At 39.7% G+C, this 25,051-nt stretch overlaps 1 protein-coding gene across 1 annotated transcript in view; it reads left to right on the top strand.

The window, feature by feature from the left end:
* The window catches only part of LOC106084733 (beta-1-syntrophin), a 90,320-nt gene that overhangs the window by 49,532 nt on the left and 15,737 nt on the right, over positions 1–25,051 (top strand). The window contains exons 4-6 of the mRNA XM_059360581.1: positions 3,954–4,163; positions 13,522–13,835; positions 14,124–14,209. Coding sequence (XP_059216564.1) covers positions 3,954–4,163; positions 13,522–13,835; positions 14,124–14,209 — 610 coding nt within the window. The remainder of the gene's footprint in view (positions 1–3,953; positions 4,164–13,521; positions 13,836–14,123; positions 14,210–25,051) is intronic.

Here is a 25,051-nt window from a genome sequence, read left to right as displayed (position 1 = left end):
ATGATAAAAATGAATTGGATTTTTGTTTGTTTAAGAAATATGGAAATAAAATTCATTTACTGTTATCAAATTTTATTTTGAAGGTTTCCATATGTGTGAGGCTTTTGTTTGCCGTTACTGTGGTATCATAATTGTCTACAAACTTTCCGAGTTGGTCTGTGTTGGTTCAATTGAGATTATTGGAGAGAAAACTCCATTTGTTTTTTGCTGAGTTGATTTTTAATATCCTAGACCACTACTGAGGTACGATGTATTATAACTTTGTGAATTTGTTTGTAATACCCAGAAAGAAGGGAGATATACCCATTGTAAGTATACCGATCGACTCAGATTCACTTTCTGATTCGATTTAGTTATGGCCGTCTGACCGTCTGTCCATGTTAATTTGAGTACAAACTGCAATTTCCATGCGATCGTCTTCAAATTTGGTACAGGCCAGAGAACTGCAGCGAGTAGCAAAATTTTCATGCACACTTGTTCAGCAACTCGATTTAAGTTGACGCTTCTGTTAGGGTGGATACAGGGAGAGTGATTGCTTTTGTATTTCCACTTACCGAACTTTGTAATCTCTTCATCGGTAATCAAACATGAATGTTCGTACTTTCGAATACGTTCGAATTTAGGGATAGGAAGTCGAAGCACTGTAGAGTGACACAGGGAGTTCCCCATGGTGGGGTGATATATCCTATCCTCCATTCCACCCCCTCCAGACGGCATAGAGATCTCATCATATACGGGCGATTGGCATCAGGCCCCCTCCCATTGTTGACATCTGCCGTAGGTTGAATGCCTACCTCTACGAACTTGCCTCATATTTCGCTGCAAGAAATCTGAAGATATCTGCCACCAGATCTTCAGCCACATTGTTCACTACAAATACGCGTGAGCTGAATACTGAGCTGACTGTGAGGGTCGATGGAGAAATGATTTCGACCATCAAGTGTCCCAAAATACTTGGCGTCACATATGACAGCTCTTACACACTCTCTCCACATGACACATCAACTTGTGATAAAATCAAAAGATCCTCAAATCACTTGCCGGCAGCACTTGGGGTGATCAAGCGGCATATCAAGCAGGTCTAGACAACATTCATGCAGACGCGGTAGCAGATGCGGTAAATGGCTACCGGGTGAATGTATTCCTTGAGAAACGATCGCCTCCCATTTGCACCTCCCCCGGCCAAACTAGAGTAGTTCTGGCTCAATTACGTTCCCTCAGATGCAGCCGCCTTAACTCCTACAGAGCAAGGATTGATGCCGACGTGCACGATGTATGTCCCGATTGTAAACAGGGACCGCACGATACACGTTACCTGTTTAAGTGCCCGGTCAGACCCACTCGACTCAGACCCAGATCCCTGTGGACGCACTCCATCTTAGTCGCAGAGTTCCTGGGTCTTGATACTCAACAGAATCAAGCAGACGAAAGATAGAACACAACAAACTGCAACAACAACAACAACAATGTTCGTACTCGCTCGTTTCATTTAGTAACAAGGAATGATCGAACAAGTTATCTTGAATTGAATGAACTGTTTCTTTCCATTCGAGTTTGTTCGGGACATTTGATTGTTCTTTTTACGTAACGTAAAAAGAGTTGGTAACGTACGTTACCAACTCGGTGCACGTGCACTTAAAATAACAACAAACACTTGTTAATTTTTATACCCTCCACCATAAGATGGGGGTATACTAATTTCGTCATTCTGTTTGTAACACCTCGAAATATGAGTCTAGGACCCCATAAAGTATATATATTCTTGATCGTCATGACATTTTAAGTCGATCTAGCCACGTCCGTCCGTCTGTCCGTCCGTCCGTCCGTCTGTCTGTCCGTCCGTCTGTCCGTCCGTCTGTCCGTCCGTCTGTCCGTCCGTCTGTCCGTCTGTCCGTCTGTCCGTCTGTCCGTCCGTCTGTCCGTCCGTCTGTCCGTCCGTCTGTCCGTCCGTCTGTCCGTCCGTCTGTCCGTCCGTCTGTCCGTCCGTCTGTCCGTCCGTCTGTCCGTCCGTCTGTCCGTCCGTCTGTCCGTCCGTCTGTCCGTCCGTCTGTCCGTCTGTCCGTCCGTCTGTCCGTCCGTCTGTCCGTCCGTCCGTCTGTCCGTCCGTCTGTCTGTCGAAAGCACCCTAACTTTCGAAAGAGTAAAGCTACGCGCTTGAAATTATGCTCAAATACTTTTTAATTGTAAATGGGATTTGTAAATGGGCCATGTTTTGATATAGCTGCCATATAAACCGATCTTGGGTCTTGACTCCATGAGCCTCTAGAGGGCGCAATTCTCGTACGATTTGACTGAAAGTCGTGTTTTGGTATCACTAACAACGAACTAAGTATGGTTCAAATCGTATGTGCTAAGTATGGTTCAAATCGGTTCAAATCAGTTCATAACCTGATATAGCTGCCAATCTTGGGTTTTGACTTTGACAGCTTTTAGGGGGCGCACTTCTTATCCGATTTGGCTGTAATTTTGCACGACGTGTTCTGGTAGCACTTCCAACAACTGTACTAAGTATCGTTTGAATCGGTCAAAAACCTGGTATAGCTGCCACATAAACCGATCTTGGGTCTTGACTTCTTGAGCCTCTAGAGGGCGCAATTCTCATCAGATTTGGCTAAAATTTTGTATGAGATGTTCTGTTATGACTTTTAACAACTGTATTAAGTATAGTGGAAATCGGTGCATAACCTGATATAGCTGCCATATAAACGGTTCTGGGATCTTGACTTCTTGAGCCTCTAGAGGGCGCAATTCTCATCCGATTTGGCTGAAATTTTGTACAACGGCTTCTCCCATGACCTTATAGCTTGGTACAGCTCCCATATAAATCGATCTCCCGATTTTGCTTCTTGAGCCCCTACAAGGCGCAATTCTTATCCCAATGGGCTGAAATATAACACAATGACTTCTTTACCTAAAAAGAGATACCGCGCAAAGAACTCGAGAAATGCGATCCATGGTGGAGGGTATATAAGATTCGGCCCGGCTGAACTTAGAATGCTATAATTTGTTCTGTTTTAAAATGAAAGTGAAAGTGGAAACTACACACCGTCTGGCCAACGGAAAGGTCGAAGTTTTGTGTGGAGCATTTTGACCGACATTTTTAAAGCTGAGGGTATAGGGAGTGCATCAGCCACCATCGACATGTGGACGGAAAATTGTGTTAAGCGAAATTTTTTAGACGCGACATTCCATTATCAAAAAGACCACTGAAAGATAATTGAATTGGTGTTAGGCATGAAATCAATGGATTTCGAGTGGTGCACCAGCGTAAACATTCGAAAGAAGCTTAGTTACATCGTTAATGAACTTGGTGTCCCAAATATTAACAAAGTAAAATCTAGTTAATTCAATTCATCGGTTCAGATTTAGATGCAGCTCCCATATTTGCAACAGGGTTGTCATTTGTCAATCAGTTTAAATATATTTGCTCCAAAATTTGATACGGATTGCTTAAAAACCCATCTGAAAATATCCGCCGAGGTCCATCAAAATTGGTTCAGAATTAGATATAGCTCCCACTTTGTACCTATAGAGTAGGTGAAAGGTATTGTAAAGTCGACACCGCCCGACTTTTGCCTTTATTTACTGGTTTTGTAGTAAATTTCGGTTGATAATTGATGCCATCTCCGATCCTAAGTAAACACTGAAAAACTGAGCATATATTTATATGAGAAAAAAATCCTTCCCTTTATTTGCATATCTAAATATGTGCAAATATATAATGGCCATAAATTTGTTTTATTTTTGTTTGTTTGTTCGTTTGTTTGTTTGTTTTTTCTTTCACTTTTTGTTTACTTGCATGCCAACAATAACACTGGCTATAGTTTATTTAACATTTGGATAAGTTTTCAATGGGGTGACAGTGTTAGCGAAAGTAAAAATGTCTAATACAGCCAGTTTATCAATGTCAAACCCTTGTAAAATGTTTCTTTCTTTCGATTTTATCTTTTCAGTGAAATTTCTACGTGAAGTCACCCCGTATTTTCGAAAAGCCAGCATTATATCCGAAGTGGGCTGGGAACTGCAGCGAGCCTTTTTGTGTCCACTTGGCCCAGGCGTATCGGCCTCACCACCTGCTCCCAAAACTACACCGAGAGCTGATACACGTTACATACCATTACAGCTAACGCATTTGGCAAGAAATTTGAAATACATTGATCCAGGTGAGTAGATGCAAGTTTGTAGCTGCGCAATTTTGGGCGAAAAACAAAATCTACACCATTTCCAAAAGTTTTTGGAATGAAAAGTGAAAAACTAATGAATAATGACAAAAAAAAAAAAACGCTTAAAAGAGTGCTAAGTTCAGCCGAAGCAAATCTTGGGTACCCATCACCTTTTTTGTAACTCTGTATTTAAACAATCAAATTGGGTATTGATTGATTCATTCTATGGTCTCAAAAAGTCATATCAGGGTAACGGTTTGTAAGGGGCCTACATCAATGCGTAAACCTATTGGGATAGGATCCGCTGCGCGTATTGGACGACACAAGTGTATTTCACGTAAACTTCAGCTCAACAAGTCAAATACGGTGATCGGTTAACCAATCTGGATGGGATTTGGCGTGAGTGCTAGAGATCATTAGTGTACTTCATGTACCAAATCAGATGAAAATTGAGGATACTAGGGGCTCAATATGTCAGTCAAATCCGGAGATCGGTTTACATGGGGTCTATACCAGTTCATAGACCAATTTGGAAGTCGTAACGCTCTAGGGGCTCGTCTAGGGGCTCAATAAGTCAAATACGAGAATCGGTTTATAAGGGAGCTAACCTAATCTGAACCGATTTTAGCCAAAATCAATAGCGTTCGTCCTTAAGCCTAGCAATGACTTTGTCTTTTTATACGAACAACTGTCAAAACGCACTATAAAACAAGTAAAAAGGCGTTAAGTTCGGTCGGGCCGAACTTTGGATACACACCACCTCGGGTATATGTGTAAACCACCTTTGGTCAATATCCGGTGAAAAATGCATATATTATTCCCCATAGCAGCTATATCGAAATATGTTTCGATTTGGACCAAATACTAATAAGTACAAGTCATTGTTCAATTGTGTATAACAAAACATTGGTCTTTTTAGTAGCTATATCTAAAAATAAACCGATCTGAACCAAATACGACACGGATGTCGAAAAGCCTAACATAAGTCTCTGTGTCAAATTTCAGTGAAATCAGATTATAAATGCGCCTTTTTTGTGGCCAAGACTTTAAATCGAGGTATCGGTCTACATGGTAGCTATATCCAAATGTGGACCGATTAATGCAGAAGTATGTCAAGGGGTTTAACTTAACTCACATTCCCAAATTTCGGCGACATCGGATAATAAATGCACCTTTTATGAGCCTAAGACATTAAATCAGAGGATCGGTCTATATGGCAGCTATATTCAAATCTGGACCGATCTGAGCCAAATTGACGAATTATTTGGAAGGGCCTAACACAACGCACTGTCCCAAATTTCAGCAAAATCGGATAATAAATGTGGCTTTTATGGGCCCAAGACCCTAAATCGAAGGATCGGTCTATATGACAGCTATATCCAAATCTGTATCGATCTGGGCCAAATTGACGAAGGATGTCGAAGGGCCTAACACAACTCACTGTCCCAAATTACAGCAAAATCGGATAATAAATGTGGCTTTAATGGGCCTAAGACCCTAAATCGAAGGATCGGTCTATATGACAGCTATATCCAAATCTGTATCGATCTGGACCAAATTGACGAAGGATGTCGACATTTGACATTACGAACTGTGAACAATCCACCAGGATTGCACAGAAAAATGTTGTTTTTGAGCAAATAACCCTACCTTCTATGTTCTTGTACCATGGGAGCTATGTAAAGGGTGATTTTTTTTGAGGTTAGGATTTTCATGCATTAGTATTTGACAGATCACGTGGGATTTCAGACATGGTGTCAAAGAGAAAGATGCTCAGTATGCTTTGACATTTCATCATGAATAGACTTACTAACGAGCAACGCTTGCAAATCATTGAATTTTATTACCAAAATCACTGTTCGGTTCGAAATGTGTTCATTCACCGTAACGTTGCGTCCAACAGCATCTTTGAAAAAATACGGTCCAATGATTCCACCAGCGTACAAACCACACCAAACAGTGCATTTTTCGGGATGCATGGGCAGTTCTTGAACGGCTTCTGGTTGCTCTTCACTCCAAATGCGGCAATTTTGCTTATTTACGTAGCCATTCAACCAGAAATGAGCCTCATCGCTGAACAAAATTTGTCAAAATTTGAACACATTTCGAACCGAACACTGATTTTGGTAATAAAATTCAATGATTTGCAAGCGTTGCTCGTTAGTAAGTCTATTCATGATGAAATGTCAAAGCATACTGAGCATCTTTCTCTTTGACACCATGTTTGAAATCCCACGTGATCTGTCAAATACTAATGCATGAAAATCCTAACCTCAAAAAAATCACCCTTTATAACTCTGAACCATTTTCGAGCAAACTTCTCAGATATTGTGGCAGTCGTCGAGGAAAGAAGAAGTGAAAATCGGGTGTTATGCATATATGGCAGCTGTATCTAAATCTGAGCCGATTTCCATGAAACTCATCAGTAATATTAAGTGCCATAAGGATATCCTTCTACCAAATTTCGAGAGAATCTGTTAATAAATGAGCACTTTATTGGAATATATCTCAAAACCGGACGAACATATATATGGGAGTTATATCTAAATCTGAACCGATTTCGAGCCAACTTCTTAAATATTGTGGTAGTCGTCGAAGAAAGAGTTGTACACAATGATTGGCAAGATTGGTCAATAAATGCGCTTGCAGTGGCTCTAGGAGTTAAAATCGGACGTTATATATATAAATATGAGAGCTATATCCAAATCTGAACCGATTTCTATGAAATTCACCACTTATGACGATGGACAAGACGAGGGACAAGACGTAACCCTTCCTGCCAAATTTCGACAGAAATGGTTAACAAATGACCACGTTATTGCTATCTTAGTGCAAATCGGACGAACATATGTATGGGAGCTATATCCAAATCTGAACCGATTTGTTCCAATTTCAATAGGATATGTCTCTAGGCCCAAAAACATGATCGGACGAAAATTGTGACCTTTGCGACATGCATAGACAGACAGGCAGACGGTGAGACAGATAGACACACAGACATACATAGCTAAATCGAATCAGAAAGTGATTCTGAGTCGATCGGTATACTTATCAATGGATCTGTCTCGTTTCCTTCTGGGTGTTACAAATAAATGCACTAAGTCATAGTACCCTGTGCCACAGTAGTGGTGTTGCGCATAAAAATATTTGGATTCAAATGTGTTTTGACACATCTCTCTTGCCTTTACAACAGCCAAGGGGGGCTATACATTTTCCGGAAGCATGTATTGCTACAAACACTCACACTACACTTACAGTACACATACACATACACTTTTTACAGAATCTGTGGTATATTTGTGGCCATCTATGGCAAATCAAGCTGGTGGCAACTCAAACTTTATGGTTGCTGTGACTTGCACTGCCAAAGAAATTTCCTTACTTTTTTGATCTTGTGGTGTTCATCTCAAAAAAGGAGGAATGGGTTGAGGACGAGTGAAAGGGTGATTGGGTGACAGGGTATAACTGGGAGAAAATATCTTTTTTTTGGGAAGGTAAAAGAATAGCTTTGGGGGCAAAGTTTTAATCGTTTTATACCATTCTGTCATCGATTATGTTCGCATAATTCGACTTAAAAATGGTATAAAAAGTTTGTTTTCCATTTAAATTGGGAAACTTTGGCTAAGTTTTAATGTCGTTATTTGATATGATTTGCTATGCTCACAGTTGATGGGCAAAATAAACACTGGCGCATGATTACATGCATACATGTCTAGTATGTGATGCAAATGAGGTGTTGGTATTAAAATGGAACCTAGAAACTGTGCGTGGAGTGGGTGGGGAGAGTGCTGAACTCCAAACCTCAAACTCTATTTAAGTTAGCAAACTCGGGAATCGTCATTATCAGCGCAGAAAACTAGTTCTAGCATTTCCCCATGGCAAGGTGGTTGGTTGTGTTTAAACTCATTTAACTCCAACTTTATTTCGATGTTCAATACAGCAAACAAACCACACAGTCAGCCAAATATCGTTGCTTGCAGCCGCATGCCAAATCTATTTACTCACCACTCCCTCATATACACCCATCAGAGAGGAGAGCAAAGCAGAGCATAGGTGGGATAAGTTATGTGTGGTGATGAGATTCATTTTTCCTCTATGACACACTCACTCGCTCACTAGATGATGGCTTAATTGCTAGGTTGCTGGTTTCAAATTCTGCTTTATTTAATCTTTGTTTTGTGTGCAGGTGTGCTGGTCTTTGAGGGCATGTGTGCTTTATCATTATTTGTATGAAAAAATATGCTGACAAAAAAAGAGAAAGAAAACTTAATTAATTTCCAAAGTCTATACACATTTCGCCCCCACGCCTCTTGTAGTTTAGAAGAGTTGAAAAAAAAAACAATCATTATTTGGATAATACGAAAATGCACACAATTGAAGATTAGATTAGTGCACACAATTGAAGATTTATCAAAAATAAAAGAAGTGAAGACGGGCGAAGCCGACTTTTAAATACCCTCTACCACAATGGGCTTAGTTGTCGTAACAAAAGTTTGCTAAACGTAAAATGTTAAATATTCAACTCAATTCTGAAAACTCCTTGGGAATAAATTCTCCTACAAAATAAATCCTCCTGTTCTGAATGAATGGGGAGAACAAATATTTGAGGGTGGCAATTTCCAGTTTTCGAAAACAGCTCTTTTGCTTCGGCTGTTGCATTTTGGGTAAACATTTGACTGCTCTTTGTATACCAGACCGCCGAAAGATAGGGGCGTATTAAATTTGTCACTCCATTTGAAGCATATCGAAATATCCATTTAGGACCCTATACATACAAGTATACATATTTGTGATCGTCGTAAAAATCTAAGACGATCCAGCCATGTCCGCCCGTCTGTCTGCAATAAATCGCGCTGCAGTCTTTAACAAATGACAAGTAAGAGCATGCTAAGTTCGGCCGGTCCGAATCTTATATACCCTCCACCATGGATCGCATCTGTCGAGTTCTTTGCGCAGTATCTCTTTTTAGGCAAACAAAGAAAAATGAATATGGACGGAGGAGGAGCTATATCAAGTTATGGTCCGATTCGGGGCTCAAGTAGCAAAATCGGGAGATCGGTTTAAAAGGGAGCTGTGCCAAGCTGTAGATCGATTGAGACCACATTGCACACGTATGTTGAAGGCCATGGGAGAAGCTGTTGTACAAAATTTCAGTCAAATTGGATGAGAATTGCGCCCTCTAGAAGTCAAGACCCAAGATCGGTTTATATGGCAACTATATCAGGTTATGGGCCGATTTGGACCATATGTCGCACAGTTATTGGAAGTGACATTAAAACACTATGTGCAAAATTTCAGTTGAATCGGACGAGAATTGCGCCCTCTAGAGGCTCAAGAAGTCAAGACACAAGATCGATTTATATGGCAGCTATATCAGGTTATGAACCGATTTGGACCACATTTCGCACAGTTGTTGAAAGTGATATTAAAACACTCTGTGCAAAATTTCAGTCAAATCGGACGAGAATTGAGACCTCTAGAGGCTCAAGAAGTCAAGATCCAAGATCGGTTTATATGACAGCTATATCAGGTTATGGACCGAATTGGACCATATGTCGCACAGTTGTTGAAAGTGATATTAAAACACTACGTGCAAAATTTCAGTCAAATCGGACGAGAATTGAGACCTCTAGAGGCTCAAGAAGTCAAGATCCAAGATCGGTTTATATGGCAGCTATATCAGGTTATGAACCGATTTGAACGATACTTAGCGCAATTGTTGGAAGTGATACCAAAACACTACGTGAAAACACTAGGTGAAAAATTCCAGTCAAATCGGACGAGAATTGAGACCTCTAGAGGCTCAAAAAGTCAAGACCCAAGATCGGCTTATATGGCAGCTTTATCAAAACATGGACCTATTTGGCCCATTTACAATCCCAACCGACCTACAAATAATAGCTGCAAATACGGCCGCGGGCAGTCAGCGATTTTCGAGAGGAGAGTCTCAGTGAGGAGTCAGGTGGCACTGACTCTCAATTGAATACTGAGTGCCAATGATACTCGAGATGACAAGGCGAGTTATTGGCGCCTTCAAATAACCAATAGCCAACATCAGCGTCTGTTCCCCGGTTAGGGGCGGATGGCATCTAGCGTCGGATCTTGGAGCAAGCGGTTCGCCACAACGAGGGATACATGTGCAATCCCACAAAACCCGTGCGGTTGGGACGCTGGGCCAGTAATCCGCCCCCGGAAAACTATGAGAACTACTATGAGAAACATTGGAATAGAACAAAACGGACCCCCCCCCCCAACGTTGACGATCACGCAAACGAAAAAAGGACCATGATTTGCGGATCTGCACCTGGAATGTTCGCACTCTTTATAGAGAACTAACTGACCCGGTTCCGCCCCGCTGCGCCTTCTTTCACTTTATATGGAACACAAGTTTCCTTGGAATATTTATTTTCGAAGATCTTTTAGTAAATACCACGCTAACTTGTCTAACAGTTTAACAATATAAGTGCCTTTATTTGAATCCCATATGATCTTTATTGGTCTACGAATTTAAGTTTGGCTGTAAGATGTACTCCATTCTTAAATTACTTTATTTCAGCCCCATATTGTCATGATATTTGATTTATTGGTGTTTTCGGGGGTGAGGTGATCCGCCAGACACTTGGCCTTGAAAAAATATCAGCATCGTGCTTTTCTCTCAAATACCATACATTTAAACCCCAAATTGCCATTGGTTTTGAGGGGAGTTTACACGATGAGGCGTCCCCCAAATACATGGCCGCAAAATTGGTTATCAAATTCGTTTTCTAATCTCAAATACCTTTCAATATGCCCGATTTAGAGGTATTTTGGGGAGTGGGGTGGTCCCCCCAACCATTGGGCCCGGTAAATATATCAGCAACGTGCTCTATTCCCATACATCTATATATCATTTATTTGTACCCCATATTGCCATAGGTTTCAAAATTGGATATCAAATTTGTTTTCTAATTTCATTAAACTCCTTATTGCAAAAGTCAGCAAATATGTCCGGTTTGGGATATTGGCCCTAAAAACTATGAATATTTAGTTCCACTCTCTTTAAGACCCAAATTGCCTTGATAACCAAATACGTCCTATTTGGGGGTTGTTATGGTGGCGGGACGTCCCCTAGACAGTTGGCCCCTAATGTTGATATCAGATGCGTGGTCTACTCCCACATACCTTTAATTTGAGCCCCATATTTTCATAGTCGGCAAACATGACCGGCTAGGGGGGTGTTTTGGGGCATGAGCGACCACTCAGTGAGTTGGCCTTGAAAATATATATCGGATTCGTGTTCCACTTTAAAAACCCTCTTATTTCAGCCTCATATTGCTCTAGTCAGAAAATACTTACTAGTTGGTTGGTGTTGTGGGGGTGGCGTGTCCCCATAGACACCTTTCCTGAATATTGATATCAAATTCGTTCTTTACTCCCAAAGACCTTTCATTTGAGCCCAATATTGCTATGGTCGTAAATTTGTACCCTTTGGGGGATGTCTTTAGTGAGAGACGGCCCCCCTCCAAACACTTGGTCCCATATTTGGATATCAAATTTGTATTCTACATTCAAATACCTTTTATTTAAGCCCCATATTCCCATGGTCAGTAAGTCCAGTTTGGTGGGTGTTTCGGAGTAGGGGTGGACTCCCAGAAACGTGGTCCAACATTTGGTTATCAGATTCGTATTCTACTCGCAAATACCTTTCATTTGAGTCACATATTGTCATGGTCGGTAAATATGTCCGGTTCAGGGGTGTTTTGGGGCTTGGGGTGGTCCTCCTTGGACTTGGTCCGACAAGTGGATATCAGATACGTCTTCTTATCCTAAATATCTTTCATTTGAGTCCCATGCTGTCGTGATTGGTCTAAATATATGTTTGGTAGGTGTTAGGGTGGGGCAGTCCCCCTAGGTACCCCATCCGAAATTTGGATACCAAATTTTTATTTTTAGGGTGCTATATGAGAGCACATAACATTTCGCTTAATGCGCACCACGCATCTCCGAGATCTGGCGTTTCTGAAAATTATGTTAAGGGGGGAGCGTCCGCCCCCCTTCAGATATCAAACAATGTAGTACCCTATTTCACCACGGGATCATTATGTCTATAAGAAACACACAAATAAACAAACCCAAATTGATTTTTATACCCACCACCATAAGATGGGGGGTATACTAATTTCGTCATTCTGTTTGTAACTACTCGAAATATTCTTCTGAGACCCCATAAAGTATATATATTCTTGATCGTCGCGAAATTTTATGTCGATCTAGCCATGTCCGCCCGTCTGTCCGTCCGTCCGTCCGTCTGTCTGTCGAAAGCACGCTAACTTTCGAAGGAGTAGAGCACAAATACTTCTTATTAGTGTAGATCGGTTGGTATTGCAAATGGGCCATATCGGTCCATGTTTTGATATAGCTGCCATATAAACCGATCTTGGGCTCCCAAGCCCCCATCCTATGGTGGTGGGTATAAAAACGTATCTCAATATAACCGACTTATTTGACTTTCGAATACCACCCTTTTAACAAATTGAGAGCTGTGTAATTGTCTTAGCAATATTTTCAGTATTTTTTTGCTTGGCCCTATTAAGGGCATAGTACACAAGTGTAACAAACTTCAGACCCTCTAGTACAACGGTCCCAAGCAGCCAATTTCTGTCTTGCAAGCATACGAAAACAAAAGTTGTTAGCCAAAATAATCTTGGATTTTATGGCAGGGATTTAACGAAATTGAGAATGCTGTTGTTCCATGAAAGGCGATGGCGACAACTACAATGACATGACAACAACAATGTCATCATCATCATCTTCGTAATCATTAAAAGCAATAGCAACAGAGTATGGCGGTTTACAAAGGAAAGGGAGAAGCATAAGGATTTTGCAAGCCAAGTGGCAGGGAAGATGGAGAGTTTTTTTGTTGTTCAATCGTGAAACATGCCTTGTAATTTGGCTGCAAAATACGTTGCCACTTGAGAGAAACAGCTGGGACTTATTTTATGCAAAGTACCCAAGGAGTGGCAATAGCAGCGACAAGGCAGCTAAGCTAAGAAAGGAACTGCTCCTTTTCAGCACAACTTAAAATTTTAATGAGATGTTGCTGTTGTTGTTGTTACTGTTGCTGCAATGGCGAGGGCGGCGACCATGACAACGATGGCGCCGAGTATGATTAAAAAATAATTTGCACTAAAATGACTCTATAAGGACTGGCTCTCTAACAGTGGGGGGGTGTTTAGGTGGTTGCTTAAAATGTTTCGAACATGTGTCACTTGAGATTTATGTGAAAATAATTTCATTGAAATAAAAATGATGATTGTGCCTTCATTTTTCGGCTGGTGCTGATGTTTTTTCTTCGATTTCTTGATTTAATGACTTGCAGAGAATCGATGCCTGGAACTACACTCACCGGACGGGGTACATTCGTGCATATTGCGCGCTGCCGACTCCGCAGAGGCTTTGGTGTGGTTTAATGCCCTGCACAGTGCCATGAGTGGCTCAACCCAACGTGCTTTAGTGGAGGCCAATCGAGCCTTAATGAATGTCATCGGCGAACTCAAACATATTGGCTGGCTAAGCAGACGTCTAAGTGGCAGCAGTGGAGCGGGTAGTGCCACAAGTGCTGGTGGCGGGGTTGTCGGTGGCAATAATGCCATGACTGGTACTACGACAAGTGCCGGCAGTGGTGGCGAAGTGGTAAGTTGCACTTAGGCAAACCCGTTCAGTTTCTTTTCGTTCTTTTTCCCACATTTTCCTTTTTTGTTTTGACTTGCATCAAAGCTATGACGCTTCCCTTTCGTGTATGTTAAGTATAGACTAGTATTTATGGCATCCTTATGTCCTTACGTTCCGATTCATTTGTGAGATTTTTTTTATGTTAACTATTTTTTTCGTCTTACCACACAGCTTATGTTCATTTGTATTTCTTTCATGTTCTTGGTATGCATTTAATTTTTTTCTTTTTCTTTTTTTTTCATTTCACAGCCAAGTGGTCGCTCTAGTTCGGAGAGTTCTGATGAAAATGATAAATGGCAACCCATATTTGTGGCCGTTACAGAACGTGAGCTAAGGTAAGTTGTCAGCCACTCTTCCCACTCATTATTCTTTTGTTGCGCTGCATTTTTCATCTTACTGGAGAGAAAGCTCCACAAAGGTTGTGGTTAAATTAAAAGTGTATTTTGTGGTTTTGCTGTAACAATTTGAGTAAAAGCATGTTCAGTTATTAAATAAGGCATGACATGCACAGCGTGTTTGTGGTAGCGTAAGCGTGTGTGTGTGTCTAATGCCGAAAATCAGATTAATTTAGGGTGAAATTGTGTGAGAGGGAAGCTGCAAAAAGAAATCTTAAATTATTACCAATTGGGAAAGTCTTGAGAGTGGTACTTAATGTTTAGAACAGCGTATTATTAATTGTATGGTGAAAGTTGATCATACGCCACATTGTAGTGGAGCAAATAAATTAATCATACAGCACTATATGCAGCCTCCACAGCAAATTTACTAAAAAAAATTTCAATTTTGCAACAATCTTTCCCCGAGGTGGGGTGTTTTGGGATTTTTGTAAAAGAATTCGGGAAGAACATTTTTTTGGGGGTTTAAGCACACTTTTGTCTGCAAAATTCAAACAGAGTTATAAAGCTATCTCTATTCCAATTCTTCTGGAAATTGTTTTGGTCGCCTCCATTTGTGAGAAAAATTAAATGAAATCGTTCCAGTTTTACGTATACATCTTTTATTCGATATGCTCTATTGTGGCTATAGTGTCCACTATTTTGTTGCGGTATTTAAAATATTTTACATACCCTCTCATTTGCTTAATTGTAGAATCGTTGTTGTAGGGTACTAATTAGTCGGCTCCGCCCGACTTTTGCCTTTTCTTACTTGCTTTTAAGATGGCTACCGTAAGGCGGAGGTTAAGATGTCCGCCAACGCGGAAAAAGTTGCCAACAAATTTTCAATTAAAAAATTTAATTGAAAATAAAATTATTTTCAATTAAAAAATTGATTGATTCAATCATTTTTATACCCACCACCGAAGGATGGGGGTATACTTATTTCGTCATTTTGTTTGTAACACATCGAAATATTCATTTCCGACCCTATAAAGTATATATATTCTTGATCAGCGTAAAAAATCTAAGACGATCTAGACATGTCCGTCCGTCTGTCCGTCTGTCTGTTAAAATCACTCTACAGTCTTCAAAAATTGAGATATTGAGCTGAAACTTTACACAGATTCTTTTTTTTTGTCTATAAGCAGGTTAAGTTCGAAGATGGGCCAAATCGGACTATATCTAGATATAGCTGCCATATAGACCGATCCTCCGATTTAAGGTCTTAGGCCCATAAAAGCCACACTTATTATCCGATTTTGCTGAAATTTGGGACAGTGAGTTGTCATAGGCCCTTCGACATCCTTCGTCAATTTGGCCCAGGTCGGTTCAGATTTGGATATAGCTGCCATATAGACCGATCCTCAAATTTAGGGTCTTAGGCTCATAAAAGCCACATTTATTATCCGATTTTGCTATAATTTGGGACAGTGAGTTGTGTTAGGCCCTTTAACGTCCTTCGTCAATTTGGCTCAGATCGGTCCACATTTGGATATAGCTGCCATATAGACCGATCCTCCGATTTAGGGTCATAGGCCCATAAAAGCTGCATTTATTATCCGATTTTGCTGAAATTTAAGACAGAGATTTGTGTTAGGCCCTCCGATGTCATCCGTCAATTTGGCTCAGATCGGTCCAGATTTGGATATAGCTGCCATATAGACCGATCCTCCGATTTAGGTTCTTAGGCCTATAAAAGCCAAATTTATTATCCAATTTTTCTGAAATTTGAGACAGTGAGTTATGTAAGGCCCCCTTACATCCTCCGTCAATTTGGCCTAAATCGGTTCAGATTTGGATATAGCTGCCATATAGACAGATCCTCCGATTTAGGATCTTAGGCCTATAAAAGCCACATTTATTATTCGATTTTGCTGAAATTTGGGACAGTGAGTTGTCATAGGCCCTTCGACATCCTTCGTCAATTTGGCCCAGGTCGGTTCAGATTTGGATATAGCTGCCATATAGACCGAATCTCCGATTTAGGGTCTTAGACCCATAAAAGCTGCCTTTATTATCCGATTTTGCTGAAATTTGGGACAGCAAGTTGTCTTAGGCCCTTCGACATCCCTTGTCAATTTGGCTCAGATCGGTTTTGATTTGGATATAGCTGCCATATAGACCGATCTCTCGATTTGAGGTTTTGAGCCCATAAAATGCGCATTTACTGTCCGATTTTGCTGAAATTTGGGACAGTGAGTTAAGTTAAGATTTGGATATAGCTGCCATATAGACCGATATCTCGGTTTTAGGTTTTGGGGCCATATAAGCGCATTTATTGTCCGATGTCGCCGAAATTTTAAACAGTGTGTTGTGTAAGGCCCTTCGAACGTTTTTCTGCAACTTGTCCCAAATCGGTGCAGATTTGGATATAGTTGCCATATAGACCGATATCTCGATTTAAGGTTTTGTGCGCATAAAAGGCGCATTTATTGTCCGATGTCGCTGAAATTTGGGACAGTGAGTTGTGATGAAACTTTCGATATTATATTTCAATTTGGCTCAGATCGGTCTAGATTTAATTTAAGGTTTTGGGGCCATAAAAGGCGCATTTATAATCCGATTTCACTGAAATTTGACACAGTGACGTATGTTAGGCTTTTCGACATCCGTGTCGTTTATGGTTCAGAGCGGTTTGTTTTAAGATATAGCTACTTAAACAGAGCAAAATTTTGTTTTATACAGTTGAACAATGACTTTTACTTATTAGTATTTGGTCCAAATCGGAACATATTTCGATATAGCTGGTCATAAGGTATGCATTTTTCCCCGGATTTGACGAAATGTGGTTTACATATATACCCGAGGTGGTGGGTATCCAAAGTTCGGCCCGACCGAACTTAACGCCTTTTACTTGTTTTTGCCTAAAAAGAGACTCGACAAATGCGATCCATGGTGGGGGGTATATAAGATTCATATTCAACTGTTGAATATGATTTGTATACCCTCCACCATAGGATGGGGGTATACTAATTTCATCATTTTGTTTGTGACTCCTCGAAATATTCGTCTTAGAGCCCAAAAAGTATATATTGGGTTGCCCAAAAAGTAATTGCGGATTTTTTAAAAGAAAATAAATGCATTTTTAATAAAGCTTAGAATGAACTTTAATCAAATATACTTTTTTACACTTTTTTTCTAAAGCAAGCTTAAAGTAACAGCTGATAACTGACAGAAGAATGAATGCAATTATAGAGTCACAAGCTGTGAAAAAATTTGTCAACGCCGACTATATGAAAAATCCGCAATTACTTTTTGGTCAACCCAATATATTCTTGATCGTCATGACATTTTTAGTCGATCTAGCCATGTCGGTCCATCTGTGCGTCTGTCTGTCGAAAGCACTCTAACCTTCGAAGGAGCAAAGTTAGCCGCTTGAAATTTTGCACGTATTCTTCTCCAATCTCACGTCGGTTGGGATTGTAAATGGTTCATAAAGGTCCATGTTTTGATATAGCAGCTGGGCTAAGGTTACAAAATCAGTTATAGAAGAATATTCTAGTTCTTAAGCTAAGGTTTCTGTTAAGTCTCATACGCTATTTTTAAATTTCCCCATAACAGTACATGAATACATATAAGAAAAAAGATAAAAATTTAAGAATCTTAAGTTGTGTCTACGACCATTAAAAACGATGTAGTTGTACTCCATATGCCATCATTGCTAAACTAGAAACATTAATGCAAAAATAATCCCTAAAAAAAAAGGATTTTCTTCTAATTTCTATTTGATTTGCTATTAGTGCTTTGCTTTTTGTTTGAAATTAGTCTTTGTACTCTATGGCTAAGCTCCTTAAAAAGTTGGATCTTTTGTTTTTCAACAATGACACTTTCTTATAAATGTTCTTGGGAAAACTACTAGTTCTAGTGCTTTGTTGGTTGTAGTAATCTACAACTAAATCATTATCTTAGGAAAATGTCATGCTGTCACAAAATTCTCTCTCTCTCTCTCTCTCTCTCTCTCTCTGTCCCTCTCCCTTGAGGCGAAATGGGCTATTTAGGAATTTGTATGGCAACATTAACACCCCATACCAAGCCAGCATGGGGGTGGGGCCTCAAGTGCAAATACGACTGCTTGAGTCTTCGAAGTGAAGTTGTTTAACCTCAACAATAGGTTGGCAAATGAAATTCCTGTTGTTGACAAATCTCAGATAACAGATAACATGTGAAAACTATGTTTTATTGTGGTTGGAGGCCTGTTTATTGGATTTTTTCCCGTAGACATTGTGGCACATACTCTGCGATACAAAAGAGTTTGAGTGGTTATACAGTGTTACTTGTGTAGTAGTTGCCGGAAGATAATATCTACATATGTATATGCATGTACGTTTATTTAGTTTCTGGGTGTATGCGTGTTGGTGTGTGAATCTATTTGTGTACTGACATGTTTATGTTTCGCACACACAAGTTCCCTTATACTATGTATGCATGTAGTATATTGACAATATGTATGGGCAGGGGTATTTTATTTGAGATTGTTGTGATTTCTGTTCTGTTCTGTTCTGTTTTTTCTTTGTTTGCCTTCACTCAGAAAACTTTTCGTTGTTACAGACAATATGTCAAATGTCCTACGCTAACACAGCCAGAATCCTTTTGCCAAGGCAATAAACAGCCACATTCGTCGCCTGGTCACATGCAATGAGTAAACGTAACAAGTTATTGTGGGCTAAAAAATTCAATTTGTTTCGCCCTATAAAAATGGGGGGAGGCCTTTACTTCGTTTTGTGGTCTTTTTATAGTGTGATTTGATTGAAATGTGATTTTAGCATCGCCAGCAAAGATGCTTGAGTGCTATGTGACTTTTTACAACTTCCCATAAAATGGTTGGCCTTGCTGCATGGGGATAACTTTGCAATTGTAAATTCACCATGTGTGTACCTTATGATGAGTAGTTCACTGTCCCCTGTATACACATAAGGTACTGCGGTGCGTATGATCGTTCCTTTTGTAACACCGGGAATATTGATCTTCGACCCCATAACATATATATATATATATATATATATATATATATATATATATATATATATATATATATATATATATATATATATACTGGATCGTCTCGACACTCTCAGTCCATCTAGCCATGTCCGTTCGTCCGTCTTTTGAAATCACGATAGCGGTCGAACGCGTAAAGCTAGCCGCTTGCAATTTTTGCACAAATACTTCTTAATGATGTAGGTCATTGGGGCTTACAAATACGCGATATCGGTTCACATTTGGATATAGTCCCCATATAAACCGATCCCCCGATTTGACTTTTTGAGAACCTGGGAACAAGACTTAAGTTACGATTTGCAACATCCATGCTAAGTATGACTTGAATCGGTCTATAAAAAGATATAAGCCCCATATAAACCGATCCACGGATTTGATTGATTCTTCAATTTCCATCCGATTAAGCTAAAATTCGGAACGTAGACTTGTGTTATGACTTTAAATATCCATGCCAAATTTGATCTGAATCGGTCTATAAACAGAAAAAGCCCCCATATAAACCGATGCCAGAATTTGACTTCTCTAAGCACTTAGAAGAATTTGCATCCGATTTGAAATTTGGAACAAAGACTTGTGTTATGACTTCCAAAATCCATGCCAACTATGATTCGAATCGGTTACTAAACAGATATAGCCCCGATCCCGGGATTTGACATCTTGAGCCCTTAATTTTCACCTGATTCGGCTGAAAATTGATCCAAAACCCTATCTTATGACTTACAACGTTACCGTCACCCTAAGTACCGATATCCCGATATGATTTCTTGAGACCAAAATAGTTCAAATACAAGGTCAGTTAATAAGGGTACAGTTTTAGGGGAATCCATGGTGGTGTGTTTTGCAGATTCAGCCTGGCCGAACTAGGCGCATTTTTAGTGGGTGTTTTAAAAGTATTTATGTTTTGACTTTACTGCAAATCCGCAAGTACGAAAACGTGTTCTTGGTTTCCTCACGATTCCATTACTAATGTCCATTTGTATTCGTTGAGGTACATTTAAATGGAAATCTGTAACCACTCTTTGATATCAGAGAAGTTCGAGAAGATCTTCCATTTAGACCAATTTTCTATTTTTTACTTGGGAGAGCGGAAAACCTTTTTTTTGTACTATTCGATTTAGTTTAAAATATTTCAGTGGGATTAGAAAAGTAAATAAGTGGAAATAATACTGCCATTATTCAAGGGATAGGCATATTACAATATTTTTACGATAGACTTCGAATATGTAGGTCGAGCACCCCTATAGCACAAATTCCTACTTTTCAATCGCTTTGAATGAATTGTGGACAGTTACATTTCATATGTATGCATGCAATGACCCAATCTTAAACATTTCCATTGTATTCTAAAGAAGTCATTCCCTATTAACTTTCAGTGAAATTCCAAGGACTATAGGTAATTGATTTTGCCTACACGTACCATTAACCCATTTATAATCATTTTTAAGTGTCAATGCCTTTGTGGCGTATATGTTATGAAATAATCGTCTCGTTGAAAACAAAAAAATATTTTTATACTCACCATATAATTAGGGGTATTCAAATCTAGTCATTCTGTTTGTAACACCTCAAAATATTGATCTGTGAGCCAATATAGTAGATACACTGTCGGACAAATAAAATAGCAGTTTTTACCCCTCCACCATAGGATGGGGGGTATACTAATTTCGTCATTCTGTTTGCAACTACTCGAAATATTCGTCTGAGACCCCATAAAGTATATATTCTTGATCGTCGCGACATTTTATGTCGATCTAGTCATGTCCGTCCGTCTGTCCGTCTGTCCGTCCGTCCGTCCGTCCTTCCGTCCGTCCGTCCGTCCGTCCGTCCGTCCTTCCGTCCGTCCGTCCGTCCGTCCGTCCGTCCGTCCGTCTGTCTGTCCGTCTGTCTGTCGAAAGCACGCTAACTTCCGAAGGAGTAAAGCTAGCCGCTTGAAATTTTGCACAAATACTTCTTATTAGTGTAGGTCGGTTGGTATTGTAAATGGGCCATATCGGTCCATGTTTTGATATAGCTGCCATATAAACCGATCTTGGGTCTTGACTTCTTCAACCTCTAGAGTGCGCAATTCTTATCCGATTGGCATGAAATTTTGCACGACGTGTTTTGTTATAATATCCAACAACTGTGCCAAGTATGGTTCAAATCGGTTCATAACCTGATATAACTGCCATATAAACCGATCATGGATCCTGACTTGAGCCTCTAGAGATCGCAATTATTATCCGATTTGCCTGAAATTTTGTACGACGGATTCTCTCATGACCATCAACATACGTGTTTATTATGGTCTGAATCGGTCTATAGCCCGATACAGCTCCCATATAAATCGATCTCTCTATTTTACTTCTTGAGCCCCCAAAGGGTGCAATTCTTTTTCGAATTGGCTGACATTTTACACAAGTCTCCAACATATATTATTTATTCCGGTCCAAACCGGACTATATCTTGATATCGCTCTAATAGCAGAGCAAATTTTTCCTTATATCCTGTTTTGCCTAAGAAGAGATGCCGCGAAAAGAACTCGATAAATGCGATCCATGTTGGAGGGTATTTAAGATTCGGCCCGGCCGAACTTGGCACGCTTTTACTTGTTTTTTAATTGGTTGTGGAAGCTATGAATATTTTTTGAGGCAACAATTTTCTTGCATTTGTTTAGAGGACATATGAAGTAAAACAAGTAAAAGCGTGATAAGTTCGTCCGGGTCGAATCTTGGGATCCCACCACCATGCACTCTGCTAAAAAATTTATACAAAATTAATTTAGTTGAAGAACATAATACTACGTACGAAACTTCTGACAAACTAGCAAAAAATATCTTGTTATAGACTGATTTGGACCGTATTTGGCACAGTTGTTGGAAGTCATTACAGAACACAATGTGCAAAATTTTAGCTAAATCGGATAAATTGCGGCTTCCAGGGGCCCAAAAAGTGACATCCGGAAATCGGTTTATATGGGAGCTAATTCCAAAGCTGAACCGATGTGACCCATTTGCAATCCCCAACGACCTACATCAATATTAAGTATCTGTGCAAAATTTCAAGCGGCTAGCTTTATGTGTTCGACCGCTATCGTGATTTGGACAGAGGGATAGATGGGCATGGCTAGATTTGCCCAGAGTACCATAACTTAGAACAGTGAACCATACTTAGAACAGTTGATGAAAATCATAAGAAAACACCTCGTGCAAAATTTCGTGAGCACGAATTTTCAAAATGGATTTAAAAAGTTTTAAAATGATATTTAAAATCTTACCACAATTTTTTTTTTGTTTTTTTATTTTTCTCGTCTGTGAAGTATCAGAATCTGAGATTATTTTACAGGTGTAAGGCGCACCGTGATTCTTGAACGCCTTGACATTGACATCTAAATCTATCTACCCTGTTCGTCCGTCCGTCACGATAGCGGTCTACCATTAAAAGCTAACCGCCCGAAATTTTGCACAGCTACTTCATGCTAATGTAGGTCATTGGAGATTGCAAATGGGCAATATGGGTGCAGATCTGGATATAGCTCCCTTATATAATAGTAGTTTTTAGACTTGACTTTTTGTTTTGTTCTATTACGACTTCAAATCGATGTATAACCAATCTTCATATTTCACATCTTTAGCCGCTAGAAGCTTCAATTGTTATCCAAGTGGCCTGAAATTTTGCACGTTTTTATTTGCGGTATGTATTTACGGTATGTATTTTCCAAAGCGGTCTGGTATAACCTCCGTATAAACCCATCTCCCGATTAGCCTTGAAGCCCTTGGAAGCAGCAACTTCTGACTGAAATTTGGTAGAAATTTGCTATGCAGAAATTTTGAGCAGAATCTACGGTTGTGGATTCCCAAGATTCGACCCGGCCGATCTCAGCACGTTCTTACTTGTTTTTGTTGGTGTTCTTTTTATTACCAAGTTTTTTCAATGCACCTTCGCAAGTGACATCACCACCTCACTGCCAATAAATAAATATTTTCACAATTGCTTGAGCCTGGATCCTGGTAGAGATGAAAAGTGAAATTGCGTTAAATTGATACTTTGCAATCGACTTTTAGTCATGGCGGTGGTAGTTGTTGGTAGTTGTGTATTTCGGTACCCTCTCAGTATTGCTAGTGTAATAACGCAATTGCTGCGAATGCTTTTCTGTAACAACTGTAAAATCACCTTAAAATTCTAAGCTTTCAACTGACAGTTCTTCTGTCAATAAAGACAAAAAGTGCAAAATATATGAAAACAGACAAAAAAAAAGAAAACGAATTAGTAAAGCAACTCCAGCGAATAGTGCACACACTCTTACACACCCGAAACACTAATAAACACCTTACTAAGGCGATGCAACAACACATCCTACATGGAAACATTGACGCTCTTAACTAACCTACCAGCCAACCAACCATGCCAATACACACTCATCACTGCGCCGACAATGAGAGGAAATACAATAATCGTTACAGATCATTTACTCATAGAGTCATTGGTGACACCAACACATTCTCATATGCATTGTACTGCATTTTCCGTTGAGATTTTTACAGAATGTCATGAAAATCGAAAAATAAAAAAAGACGTTAAGTTCGGCCGGGCCGACCTTCGGATACCCACCACCTCGGGCATAAAATATACCCCAATAGCAGCTATATCGAAATATTGTCCGATTTGGACCAAATTTGGCACGTACTTTGAGTGGTCTAAAAAGTAAAATTCATTGTTCAATTTTGTAGAATCCAAATATAGACCGATCTGAACCATATACGACACCGATGTCGAAAAGCCTAACGTAAGCCAATATGTCAAATTTCAGCGAAAGCGAATTATAAATGCGCCTTTTTAGGGACCAAGACTTTGAATCGAGAAATCGGTCTATATGGCAGCTATATCCAAATCTGGACCGATATGGGCCAAGTTTGAGAAAAATGTCGAAGATCGTAACACAACTCAGTGTCCTAAATTTCGGTGAAATCGGACCAATAAATGCGCCTTTTATGGCCCCAAAACTTTAAATCAAGAGATCGGTCTATATGGCAACTATATTCAAATCTGGACCGATCTGGGCCAAATTGAAGAAGAATGTCAAATGGCCTAACACAACTCACTGTACCAAATTTCAGCAAAATCGGTTAATAAATGTGGCTTTTATGGGCCTAAGACCCTAAAACGGCGGATCGCTCTATATGGCGGCTATATCAAGATATAGTCCGATATAGCTCATCTTCGAACTTAACCTGCTTGTGCAAAGTTTCAGCTCAATATCTCTATTTTTAAAGACTGTAGCGTGACAAACGGACAGAACTCTTAGATTTTATAGAACTCTTAGATTATAGGGTCGGAAATGGACGGAATGGAATTCGATATGTTGCAAACGGAATGACAAAATGATTATGCCCCCATTCTTCAATTGTGGGTATAAAAAAACGGTTCCAGGCCAGAGGGATATGAATATGAAAAGCAAATTCAGTGATATTTCATGTCCCTGTGCTACAGCCAACCTCAAAGGACTAAGGTTTAGGTGATGAGTTTGGCTAAAGCAAGGCAAAGAGTACTGGTATAAAGGGAAATCATCAACATCATCATCATCATCATCATCATCATCATGTACTCGCATTTTGTATTTTGCAATACCAAAACAATTGGCAAATGAAAGAAGCATGTTTTATGCAAATCACAACAAAACAAAACAACGAAAAAACAAGAAAAAGTAATGAATGAACGAATGAATAGGCGAATGTGTGAATCCACCACAACACACTCACACTCACTCACTCAGTGAAACCACCAATAATCCCCTTCTTTGTTGCTGTTGTTTGACAAAAAAGT

The sequence above is a fragment of the Stomoxys calcitrans genome, chromosome 1, assembly GCF_963082655.1.
Source record: "Stomoxys calcitrans chromosome 1, idStoCalc2.1, whole genome shotgun sequence".
Classification (NCBI taxonomy): Eukaryota; Metazoa; Arthropoda; class Insecta; order Diptera; family Muscidae; genus Stomoxys; species Stomoxys calcitrans.
The sequence above is the reverse complement of the archived record's forward strand: the minus strand, read 5'-3'. Positions and strand labels throughout refer to the sequence as shown.